Below are 12,459 nucleotides of genomic sequence, written 5' to 3'. Positions count from 1 at the left end.
ATTCACTGATGGGGCATTTAAGGCCTCTAGATACTGGGAGAAGGCCTCAAGGTGAGATACTTCATGAAGCAGGAGCCAAATGGGTGCAATGCCATTTTCCCATATGCAGGTCTACCAGTCAGTAAATTGATGATATACTGTGAAGAGTACTTACCTCAGCATCATGACAACTGCTACTCACTAGGAACTGAATGTGATGGCAGGAGGCAAGATAAAATCATGAGACCTAATAAACCTCACTGGCAAGGAGGTAAACTCAATTGTAATGATTACATAACTATTGACCTTATCTGATTGGTGATCCAGTGATGATTGCTGGTTGTGATGGTATGTCTTCTTGGTTGGGTCGAAACCTGCATTGGTGGGCAGAAACAATACCAATGGCAGAAGTGGATTGTATTGGCTAATGAGAGTAATATCAGGGAAGATACATTATTGGCTCTCTAATTCTGGATGTTGTTCCTGTTCTCATTTAGAAAAATGTATGTATATGAGTGACAACAAACAGAAATGTACATAGTTAGGGGGCACTACAAGTGGCTTCATGCATTGAAGGCCCTTTGTGCCTCTGGAGTTTGTTGAAAAGCAAGATGCTCAGCTGTGTGCATTTTCTCCCTACTTTTTTGTCCCATGTAGCTCACCACCACTGTCACTCCTTCATTACTATTGGCTCAATGCTTTCTGGTAAAGCAATGTCAGAGCCTTGCTGCCCCATTACACTCCTTGCAGACCTTCCTTCCCTTCCTGGCATCTATCTCAAATGTGATGTAGGGTAGCATCATGGCACCTGCCACTCAAAGACTCATGCATGTTCACCTCCCCACAGGACACACCCTTCTTGCACAAAGCTTTTCCTATCTGCCACCACTGCTCCAAGGCACATTTGGTGCAGCCAGGCATATCCAAGTAGGTTCCATGCTAGCACAGACATCTCACACTGACCACCATCATAAAGCTACATCACTTCTGCTGCACATCATCATCATCCTGTGCCATCCAGGTGCTTAATTGATGAGCCCAGTACCCTGCCACATGGCCAGTAGGCCTTTCAGCTGTCTGAGGTTGAGCAATTTCCTATGAAATATGTATAGGGAAAACTGTCCCAGATCTGTGGATGATGCTAGCATGGGACCAGCATTATCTTCAGATAGCTCCTGACTCAGAACAAATGTACATACAATGCCCATGAAATGCCACTTCAATGTGACTCAATCACACTTGTCTAATCTAACCTCTAACAACCATGTTCCCTTGTTACAGACTCCTCAAATCATAGGGCATCTGCTCCCCCTGTTATTCTACCCACTACCACTCTGCAGGATTCTGAATTCAATTGGGTGACTTCATCACTGGTATTGCCCTCATGTTGACATTTCCTCAAATCATAGGATGTCCACCCCCCTTGACAGTGTACCCACTACTGCTCTGTGGGATTCTGATGCCAATCAAGCAGCTGTGTCACCAGCATCTCCATCCAAGCCATCGTCATGGCCTCTCAAATGCACAAGGCTATCCAAAGTTGAAAGGAATGTGTTACCTTTTACAAGTTGAGCACATCTGGGTCATTGGACTTTCCCCCTAGTGCTCCTGAGGCATTTGAATATTGCCCTAAACCTGCAGATATATATGTCCATTGTGATGAGGCATGCAGTATAACACAAGTCTGGATTTGGTCTGGAGACCAGTGGACCAAAGCAGGGATAGGATACTTGCCATCCAACTCTACCTGGCAATCACTTGAAGCTGTTAGACAGTGGGGAGCCCTCCTGGGTTACCAGGAAGATGATGGTTACTGACCAGGGAAGGGCAAAGAGAAAGCATCAGGTTTGACTCATTTGATGCTGAAGATATCTTTTTAAAAAAAATAGCACTGTTACTACAACTACACAATATATTTTCTCACACAATGTTGATTGGCTTGTTGTGATTGAAATGGTGATCTCTTAGTTGATATGTAGGTCAGAACTTGGCAATTCTCAGTAGTGAATGCATGTAGCATACAGAAAACATAGTCTACATGTGGGAATGCAGTTAGCTTGTCACTTCTCTTCTGCACACTCCCACTTGCACCTCAAGGCTCAGCTGAGCCACACACTAGTCTCTCATTTTCTTTGCTCCCACCCACTGCTCCCTCTCACAGTCCATCCAAAGCAGCTGAGACAACAGCTCTGTGTCTGATGCCTTGAACTTGACATCCTGCTCAAAGCTGACCTGTTCAGCACCCAGCCCCCCCTCAGAGCTCAGCTTGACGACTCAGGTCTTGGTTTTGGGCCAGAAAACCTACCAGTTTTCACCCAGTCCCTTCAAGCAGTACCCTAGCAATATCATACTTCACCAAATACAATTAGATTCTCTCCCTTGAGCACCATACACTCTTTCCCCTAGCTAACTGGTTGAATGCATAGATTCTACTGTGTACATGAATTACACAAACAATTCTGCTTGCTGTCATATCCATGACTCTTGGACTCAATCCTGGTCCAGTCTGGACCCCTAGTCCCTATCTCTGGTCAAGCCTGGTCCTAGTCTGGCCTAGAAAACCCAACTCTGGCCCTAGATAACCCAACTCCAGCCTGAATAACTCAAGTCCAGTCTTTTACCCCTATGTCTAGTCCATTCCAGCCTCCTGGCCTTGTGCTGCTCCACCCTGGTCCTCCCAGGTCTATGTCCAGGTGACCCGGACATAACTCTGGTCTATTTTCCTTTGTTGTACTATATTTAGTCTGGTCCTTTTTGTCTGACTCTGCTTACTGTACAAATCCTGTGTTTGACTCTGGTTATGCCAGTCACCCAGACTTTGGCTATTAGCCTTGGCACAGCCACTGTGGCTGTCCTCACCTTGCTAATCATCTCACTAATAGCTTATTAACAAGTCTGGCTCTATGTTCATTACCCCAGACTGGCCTTGTGTATTTAACCCATGCACATACTTCATAGCACCTCAGTCAGAATATCAGTTTAGTATTACCCTCAACTGTGTATTACCCTGTGAGCCTACTCTGTAGCTAAGGCCAAACCTTAAGCTATCCCTGGCCCCTGTCCCAGACCTCTCCCCAGCTTGCATAAGGGTACAGCACATAAGCTGAGACCAAGGGGGGTGGATCTGACCCTGGACTGGCTTCCCCCTGTGCACACCCCAAGACCAGTCAGTTTCCCATGCTACTGGTCTTGTTCCTACACTCCCAGCCTTGAGTTTGGTCAGCCAGACTTAGCCCCTGTCACCTGGTCTTGAAGCCCAGTCACCTGAGGGTAAACCCATACTTAACACTTGCTGAAAGTTCCCACAGTGTGATATGACAACATAGATCTTGTCCAACATGTGTGCTCACTGTTGTGCACCTCCCATTTCACTGTGGTAGGCCTGTGTGTCCTGCCAAGCACTATTGGTCTCCTCCCTACTGTGTGTGCACTTGTTATACACATGTCATTCCATCTGGTGTATTTTCTGTGCTAATTATCCATTACTCACAGTTTATCAAGCACAGGCCCAAGGTATGCATGCCCCACAGGAGTAGAGTGGTAATGTGAAGCTCCCCTGGATTTGGTGGAAACCTGTGCTATAGAGTCCTGTCTGACACCAGAGACTGAATTCACAAGTGAAATTCCTCCAAAAATGGCAATCAATGGTGTCTACTTGTGCCTTGAAAGATTTGCTGCAGGTCAACAAAAACCATATGTTGCATCAATGAAGATACAGTGGGAAGTCAAAGTCGAAGGCCTTGTCTTCAAGGAGCCTTTCTGGCAGAGGGTGATTGATCAAAGACCCCATCTATGAGTCAGCAGGTCCTGCACTGGGGTGCAGGAGTTTTCTTGCCATCAGATGTGGAGACATCAACTGGTTCATCCATATTTACATCTTCACCTAATTTCTGTCTAACATCTGTCCTATTTGTCAAAGCCCCTGCCCACAAGCCAGTGAGTCCTTTCTTCCAACAAAACATAGGAGGACTGAAACTAGGTGAAGCAGCAGCCTTCGATTTTTGGACTTGTCTGCAGGTCACACTGGACATCGACATGGCACCAGGTCAAGTAGCAATGACACTGTATGACACAAACTCCCCCACATGATGAGATTGTAACTTCAAGGGCAAGTGGGTGGCCTTCTGACCCCTTGCCAACAATGGTGGAGAAGGTCCTGCCAATTTTTTCTTCCTCAGATACAGGCAGAGTCCTTTGGGTGCAGGTCATATCACCTGCCAGCCCTGGGTGTAGCCCAAGTTCTCCCAATGCATACATTGTCTTATGTCCCTCAATCTCCACACAGTGGGAGCAACCTCACCATTTGGCATGTCAGCATATATGACCTCCTCATTCTACAACAGAAGCTAAGGGGACACATCACCAACATACTCCCTGTCATCACCTGCTCTCAATCTCATATCTCCTGGCTATCCAATGTCTAGTCCATGGTACAGTCCACAATTGCCTTCCTTCAGCCCCACATCTTTACAGTACTCACCAATTAGCCCATCCTTCATCTCCAAGATGTAAGCCATATTTGTCTGTCAGTGAATGGGTCACTGACTTCATGCCAGATTCACCTAGTATGACCTTTTATTTTTCCCATTCACTCTACTGATCATTCCTTTTCTCATGCCCTCCTTCCTCCAGCTTGTACATAATTTAATTCAGTTATATAGTTACATCACTCACAGCTCTGCAGCCCCTGTGCAAATGTCACCCTTGTCTTCAAAATACTCACCCACATCACTGGTGTTGCCTTCCTCACCCAAATTTTCCAAATTTTCCAACCTATTCTCCAGGCAGTGAGTTCTTGATGATGTTGACCTCAGTTCTGCCAGTATTGACTGCCAATTATTTTACAGCTATGCAATCTTATACCAAAACTGATGAGGCTGTGGGCCATGCAGTGAGTCTGCCATTCAATACTATGGATACTCCAGATTGGTTGATGTCTCATATAAAAACTAGTAAATACTCAGCATCTCAAGGCATTCAGGCTTTTGGACTCTCATTTTTCAGCATTTCCTCAGCTTCTGAATACCTTCCTTGCATCCCTTGAATGATGGCCTCATTGACACCCCAGCCTTTGCTGTTACCTCCAGGTCCACTTTCCATGTGCTTGCAACACCCTACAGAGACTAGCCAATCCCTCTCATACTGACTTGTCAAAGCTGGTTGAGGCTTCCCTGGAATGTACAGTGGCTCAAAAAACTAGTCCACATGTTTGTATGTTTTACATTAGTTATGACTAAATGCAATAACCCCTAACCCTAGCCCTAAACCATGAGTGTATGAAATAAGGTACTTACTCTTGGCTTTCTATTGGTCCATGAATCAAGTGATTTGGATAGGAATTGATAGAATAGCAGCCATTTGAAAATGACATGTCATGCAGACAGTTTTTTGACTTAAAGTTTTGATTACATAGTTTTGAGTTTAACAAAGTTTAAAATGCTGTGAGGTGCTTACTAATGCTTACATGGTATATCACATGGTCTATTTGATGATTTGTCATCATACAAACAATGCCAAACAATGAATTGGGACCATCAAGGCTTCCCTCTTCTACCCCAACTCATGAAACCATCTTCCTGGTCCATCTGGGCCATTTTCTCAGAGTAATCCTCATAAATATTGGTGCCCACTACAGTAATGTCATCAGACACAATCAAACCCCTAAAAAATCTGCTTTCAGTCATCCCTGTGCTGTTTCCCCCACCCATACCTGACATGTTCTGCAACTAATCAGTACTGAAAATGCTGAAAAAGCCATGATGGTTAATCTGGCACTGTAAAACATGACCAACAATCCCAATCACCTCTTATCTGGTGGGTTTCCACCTCAGGGGTGCTGGGTTGAGGGCTAGGGTGGACTAAAACTCTTCATCACAGTCCAGGTGCCCTGGGGGGGTTAGTTCACTGAACTATTAGGAGGGAGATTCCATCACTCCATCTAGCCCTGAGTATTACCTGTGGTCTTATATAACCAAATCACCAATTCTCAGTCATCCACAGTCAGCTGAGAGCACAGTCTAGCCATGCTTCCCATGCCACCTGAAGTGCACAGGAATGTTTTGTCTCACCCCAGCATTGAAACTAGTTGCACTGTGGTGAAAATGCACTGGTTAAAAGGTGTTTTGTTTGTTCATCATTTCCTGATGTGCTGGATTGACCTCCATGGCATTTCCAGCATTCTCAGTACTGATTAGTTGCAGAACATGTCAGGTATGGGTGGGGGAAACAGCACAGGGATGACTGAAAGCAGATTTTTTAGGGGTTTGATTGTGTCTGATGACATTACTGTAGTGGGCACCAATATTTATGAGGATTACTCTGAGAAAATGGCCCAGATGGATCAGGAAGATGGTTTCATGAGTTGGGGTAGAAGAGGGAGCCTTGATGGTCCCAATTCATTGTTTGGCATTGTTTGTATGATGACAAATCATCAAATAGACCATGTGATATACCATGTAAGCATTAGTAAGCACCTCACAGCATTTTGAACTTTGTTAAACTCAAAACTATGTAATCAAAACTTTAAGTCAAAAAACTGTCTGCATGACATGTCATTTTCAAATGGCTGCTATTCTATCAATTCCTATCCAAATCACTTGATTCATGGACCAATAGAAAGCAAAAAGGTAAATAACTTATTTCATACACTCATGGCTTAGGGCTATGGTTAGGGGTTATTGTGTTTAGTCATAACTAATGTAAAACATACAAACATATGGACAGTTTTTTGAGCCACTGTATTGATTGAGAGGAAATAATGCAATGAATCTGGGGTGAGAGCCTTGTCAACAAGGACCACTTCATCCTCTGAGCTATCTGTGAGGATAAGTCCACAGGAATATGCATATTTGGCTGCAGTTGAATATAACTTAAGGGCTATTTCTGCAATGCAGGTGTAAAGCTTTGAACCAATAAGTTGTCCAGCTAGATAACATGAACTGTAATACTGCATGGCAAGGTATCACAAGGTACACACCCCTATCCAGAAAGGCATTCTCATCATGAGTGCCTTGTTCTGCTTTCATCAATGAGGTTACCAATGGTTGGTGTAGCTGCTGGGACTTGACCATTCCCTGTGGAAGAGGCATTCTGTGCATAGTTCCAGTTCTCTTGTACTCTACCCATGCAGGTCCTGGCAGTCTCAAAAAAGTCAAAAACAGTCAAATCCAAGAATCATGGAACCTCACCAGTGAGGTACCCTTGAACTATAAACTCAATGGGTATGACTTTAGCCTTCTTCACATGCATGGAGCAACCATCCAGTTGATCCTTGTGTTTTCACTTCCTTGGGCATCTTGTCTGTATTGGCCATCGTGTGATGATCTGGAACAACACCCTTTAGTTTCTCAAACCAGAATAGTGATATTCTTGTTAATATCTTCCCTTTGTCAGGATCACCCTATATGAGCATTGTAAGGATAACAACAACCAGTAATTTAAACCACACACATCCTTCAAGATACCATTGAATACCAATATCCTACCAGTTGTGATGAAGAGCAAGAGATCTTCTGAGGAAGTGTGGTAAACATCATGCTCTTTTTCCCTCAGTATAAGAGTGAGGTCTTGTAGATTAGTCATCAGCAGTGTGGAAGCCATTGGTTGAACAGGGGACAATCAGGGGAAAACTTAAGAAGCCTTGAGGGTGGTATCAGAACAAAGTCATATCATGGTGAACTACATTGTGGGAACCAATGCAATGGCCCATCAGCCATTATATTATGGGTGTCCATAATATATGTGTTGCAAAATTCTACAACATATCTATCTTTTGGCCCAATCCTCATTGATCATCAGTAACGTTCATGCACTGAGAGTGAGCCTATTCACATCTTTGATCAGAGGAAAATTGGGGACACACATCATGTCACCTCCTTTTGTAACATGTTCAAATGAATACTCCTGATGAAGAAATTTGTAGGTGACTGAGTGTGAACTGCCATCATCACTGACATCAACAGCGTGTGCTGCTGTCCATTTCAACCTGATGTCATTGCAAGTCACTCATCATCATTCAAGTAGGAGTGTGAAATGATCCCCAATAAGTCAGCCCCACCCCATAAGAGCAATGTTTCCCAATCTAGTTGGCCCAGCTATTCCAGTCCAGCAACAACTCAGGAGACAAAACAACTTTCAGACCTGGACCAGGATGCATCCAGGAATACCAAAGCCCTCCAGGCACTTCTGGTGAAAAATATGTGATTATGAAATACAAACAGAACATTCTTAATGGATGGTCAAAAGTCTATTGGGTGCTTGTACTTCTGGAAGAGTGTTAGTTGAAAAGGGTCTGTTTAAGTAATGCTCAAGGTGAATCAGGAGAAAAGGGTGCCAACAGGAAAAAATTAGCACTTTCAGGAACATGCAAATGTTCCAAATCACTTAAAGCTGAAATACTGGAGGAAGGGCAAGCCAGCTGACTTTCAGAATCACTCTTGTTGAGGTATTGAGCATTTTTCCTGAGCCAAGATGGGGACAGGAGGATGGATGAGGATCTGGTCAAATGTGTGAGGAGACTTTCCACAGATGGTGGAGATGCAGTAAGCTGAGATGGATTGACAAATTCATACTTGGGGTAGTTGAGTATACCACACAGGAGCAGATGATGCCCTGCACAGTGGGGGGGATACTGATGTTAGTGGTGTGCTTCCTCTACTATAGCAGTGCTAGGAAGTGCCTCAGTCGAGTGAGATATAATGATTTGTGAAGAATCTGCGAGAATGTTTTGAACTACCAGAAAGATTCCACAAATCTGTGGCAAGGCTTTATGGGATTTCCTGAAAATTGAGAGGAAATGACTGGCAGATGGGCAGTTGCAGTAGAATCAGGTGTGGATTCTGGAAGTGGAGGTGCAAAGAAGGAATCCTGATGGCAAGCAGAGTTCCTCATTAAGGGGTTTGACCCTGGAAGTGAACAAGATGAAGGTAGTGTGATGGAGAACCTGTCTGTGTTGATGCACTTGGTGGCACAGCAACATATATTGATGCTACAGGAATGCAGGCAGGTGCTTGTGGAAATGCAAGGTATGAATCTGACTCTTGGGTCGCAGTCCTAGTCAGGAAAGAGGAAGGACAGTGGCAACAGAAAGATGGATAGAGGTCCTAGAAAAATTCTTCAACCAGAATAGAGACTTGGTGCAGGAAATGATCAGCACTGACTGGGTGGTATATTTGAGAGGATCCTTGCTGCAAGCGGTGTCAGGGAGTTTACTTCTACAGTCCAAGGTCATATAAACTCATAATTGATGGCACCACCCTCACTGACTCCAGTGACATCAACATATGAGTGGCACATGCCACTGTCCATGATATTATGCACACACCCAACCATGTGCTTTTAAGTAGTCTGCACAATGTTCATAGTGTGATAAGTGGAAAACCCCAACCCAATATGCCAACCCCAAAGGCACCCCATGGTATGATCAGAGGTTACAAAGAGTTTATGGACCTGGCCTGATGGCATCCAAGGAATATATGTAGTGAGTGGTAGAGGTATATTTGTTTTAGCAGCCTCCACAATCCAGTGATCAATGTATCTCAAATTGTTAACTTGGGAATTGGAATTGCCAGGAATTGGTGGCTGGCACTGCTAAATGAGAAAGCACCCAGTATATTACAAAGAGCTGGAACAGGATAGTAACAAAAATCATTAACAAAGGCATCTCTAACAATGGTAACTCTACTTGATCTTGTTCAATCCCTTCACCATGTCCAATACATCATTGAGGGCCTTGTGAATGGCTGTACTCCCTGTAGCAGAGGAAGCTCAGACATTGGCATCAATGAAAGAAAGGAGACATGCACTGGTGTGGCAGTGTCTACAATGAATCTGCAAGTGCCAGGATTGAGTGACAGACTCTGTCAGCCAGTGGTTGGTAGCATGCATTTTATCAGAGCAAAAATGGGTTGAAACTTCCAATAACAATAGAAGTGTTCCCTGGCTCAGAGACTGGAGGTCTTCCAGCTTCTGTAGCATGGCAAGTCTCGCTTGAAGTGGTCCTGAGCCTCCTCTGACCTGCTATCCATGGAGCGCTAGTGGAAGATGCAAGGGACTGTTCTAGTTGCTTTGGGGACATCAAGGATGGTACATTATCTGGTGCCTAGCAAATGGTCAGTGGTCATCCCCAGAGGGGATCAAACCCAATATAACATACAGGGGACAAAGGACCAGAAGAATGTGCCAGGTGCTGTGGTGGCAGAATTGGGCACAAAAAGCCTTCTAGCTGCTGGCAGGAACTCATTAGTGACAGGCAGCCTTGCTGACTTCTCAGGAAAAATTCACTTATGACAGGACCTTGAGTGGTATGGGAGTGACCTCCTGGATGCTGCAGTGGCAGAGAAAAGCACAAAGGGGATTCTAGTTTCTGTCATGGACTTGTCAATTACAGGCAGCCACCTTCAAGGTTCCTGAGACTTACAGAAGGCTTGTGAACAGGACCAGGAGAATTCCTCACAGTAGAGAGCATTAGGTGCTGGAAACCTTCTAGCTTCTGCTAAGGATTCATCAATGATCAGCAGTCCTCTCTGAGTTTGGCTTACAGCATAAGAATGGGTGGCGCCATCAGAGCACTGCAATGGTACAAAAGAGTGGATCATTGGAAGTCAAATAGTCACTGTGAAACAGTATCTTGACCTACAACATGGAGTGTTCTCAAAGGAGGAGATCTGGAACCCCTGAGCCCCTGCTGTGATGACATGTAAGACCAATATGCTCCCTGCCTGCAGTGGGGCCCTGGACAGAAATTGTAAGGTGAGCAATGAACAACTCCAGACCTATGCAGTGGGGAGGTAGAATCCATTGGGAGATAGAAGATGCAGCTGAGGCATGGTGCACATCTACACACTTTTATACTGTTGAGCCAGGAGAAACAAAGCAGGTTACCTTAGTCATTTCACACAAAGAGACTGCCAGTGACAACACATGCATGATGATACTGCCATACTGCATGGCATTCATCACTCAACTCCACTCAAGCATCCATTGGACAAGCCTTTGGTCTACATAAAGAGTGGGTAGTAAGGCTGGCAACAGTAGACATAAGCAGGCACTGGGAGTGGGATAATGAACACACACAAAGAATATGGCTGTGAGCACCCACCATACATCATGACACTGCACCAAACAGAAAGCAACATGACTGCATTGCTTTCTTATCAGGAGTGTACCCGCAATCCTCATTTGAGCATCAACAGGCCAGGCCCCTCAACTTTATCAGATTCCAAGTGTGTCTGGTTTCAACACAAACCTGTGATTTATTCCCATATTGGGAGTCCTTTGCTGAGGGCAGTGGTAATGGTCTTTTGAGTCCTTTGATCAGGGCAGTGGGAAGCTGGCTGGTGGGTGTTGATGAGATATCTGGTGTAGTGGCCACCACCAAGTATTTTCTCCCCATTCATTCTTTCAGATACTCGTCAAATGCCACCTCTACTACGTGAGCTGTGTTCAGATGAGTTTTCCATGAAAAAATTGCTGCCACATCCTTGCCCAACAGTACTGACCTTAGAATTGAAATATCTCATGAACCAGACTAGCTAGAATCTTTATTTCTTCAGATTTGGACTCCCTGGAATTGATTGCAGGGCACCACAGTAAAAAACTCCAACTTCTACCATTCTGTTCCTGTGCTCAAAAATCACCCCTCCTGGACCTCAGAATCAAAGTATCTCATGAACCAGAGGAGGTAGTGTCTTAATTCCTTCAGATTTGGACTCCCCAGACTCGGCCGCAGGGCACCATTTCAAAGATTTCTAGTCTTCTCCATTCCATTCCTGTGTTCAAGAATCATGCCCTTCTCGACCTCAGAATTGAAATACCTTGTGAACCAGAGCAGTTATTGTCTTAGTTCCTTCAGATTTGGACTCCCTGGAGTCGACTGCAGGGTACCCTAGCAAAATTTCCAACATTTGCTGTCCCATTCCTGTGCTCAAAAATCACCCCCTTCTGGATGGTGCAATCGCATTTGCTCATGACAGAACGTGTTTCTTGAGTTGAAGTTCAGATGAGCGAGGATGATGTATGGTGCTGGAGGGCAGAGAAGTGGTCCAGTAAAGATAATTATGGTATTCTTCACTGTAACTTGTATTTGCATGTTCTGACACAGGCAAGTCACTTCCTAATGGCTTCCCCACAAGTTGTGTCACCTGCCTTGCAGTGCACACACACACTCATGTTACTTGGCTATGATATGACAAGACTGTGACTATGAGGGTGGATTTACTTGCTGCATGGCTTTGACCATTGCAAGAATGTTCATTTCATTCAGGGTGTGGACCAACTGGTATGAGGGCATCATGTATGCTCGTTCAACCTGTGGATTTATCTGCATACTAGTATCTTGAGTCAAATGCCTTCATCATCTACCACAAACTACAATCCTAGTCTTGGTTACACAAAATCCCACACTCATTTTATTTCCCTGCTTAACACACTCTATGGCGAGCAAGGGGGGGAAGAAAGCAAAGGAAGCTCAAAAATGGCCAG

The 12,459-nt window shown here is 44.6% G+C and overlaps 1 protein-coding gene across 1 annotated transcript; it reads right to left on the bottom strand.

Moving 5' to 3' along the window:
• Positions 1 to 4,956: 4,956 nt before the first annotated feature.
• On the bottom strand, positions 4,957 to 7,578 carry F5J12DRAFT_906881 (uncharacterized protein; the record flags this gene model as incomplete). Its single annotated transcript, XM_051748835.1, has 6 exons — positions 4,957 to 5,175; positions 6,716 to 6,903; positions 6,956 to 7,111; positions 7,167 to 7,215; positions 7,262 to 7,378; positions 7,429 to 7,578. 6 exons carry the CDS (start codon positions 7,576 to 7,578, stop codon positions 4,957 to 4,959), a joined length of 879 nt encoding a protein of 292 aa, XP_051597248.1.
• Positions 7,579 to 12,459: the final 4,881 nt, after the last annotated feature.

Source organism: Pisolithus orientalis (assembly GCF_024613125.1).
Source record: "Pisolithus orientalis strain OTSU chromosome Unknown F5J12scaffold_31, whole genome shotgun sequence".
In the NCBI taxonomy this organism is placed as follows: Eukaryota; Fungi; Basidiomycota; class Agaricomycetes; order Boletales; family Pisolithaceae; genus Pisolithus; species Pisolithus orientalis.
Note: the sequence above shows the minus strand (reverse complement) of the source record. Positions and strands in the feature narration are given on the sequence as shown.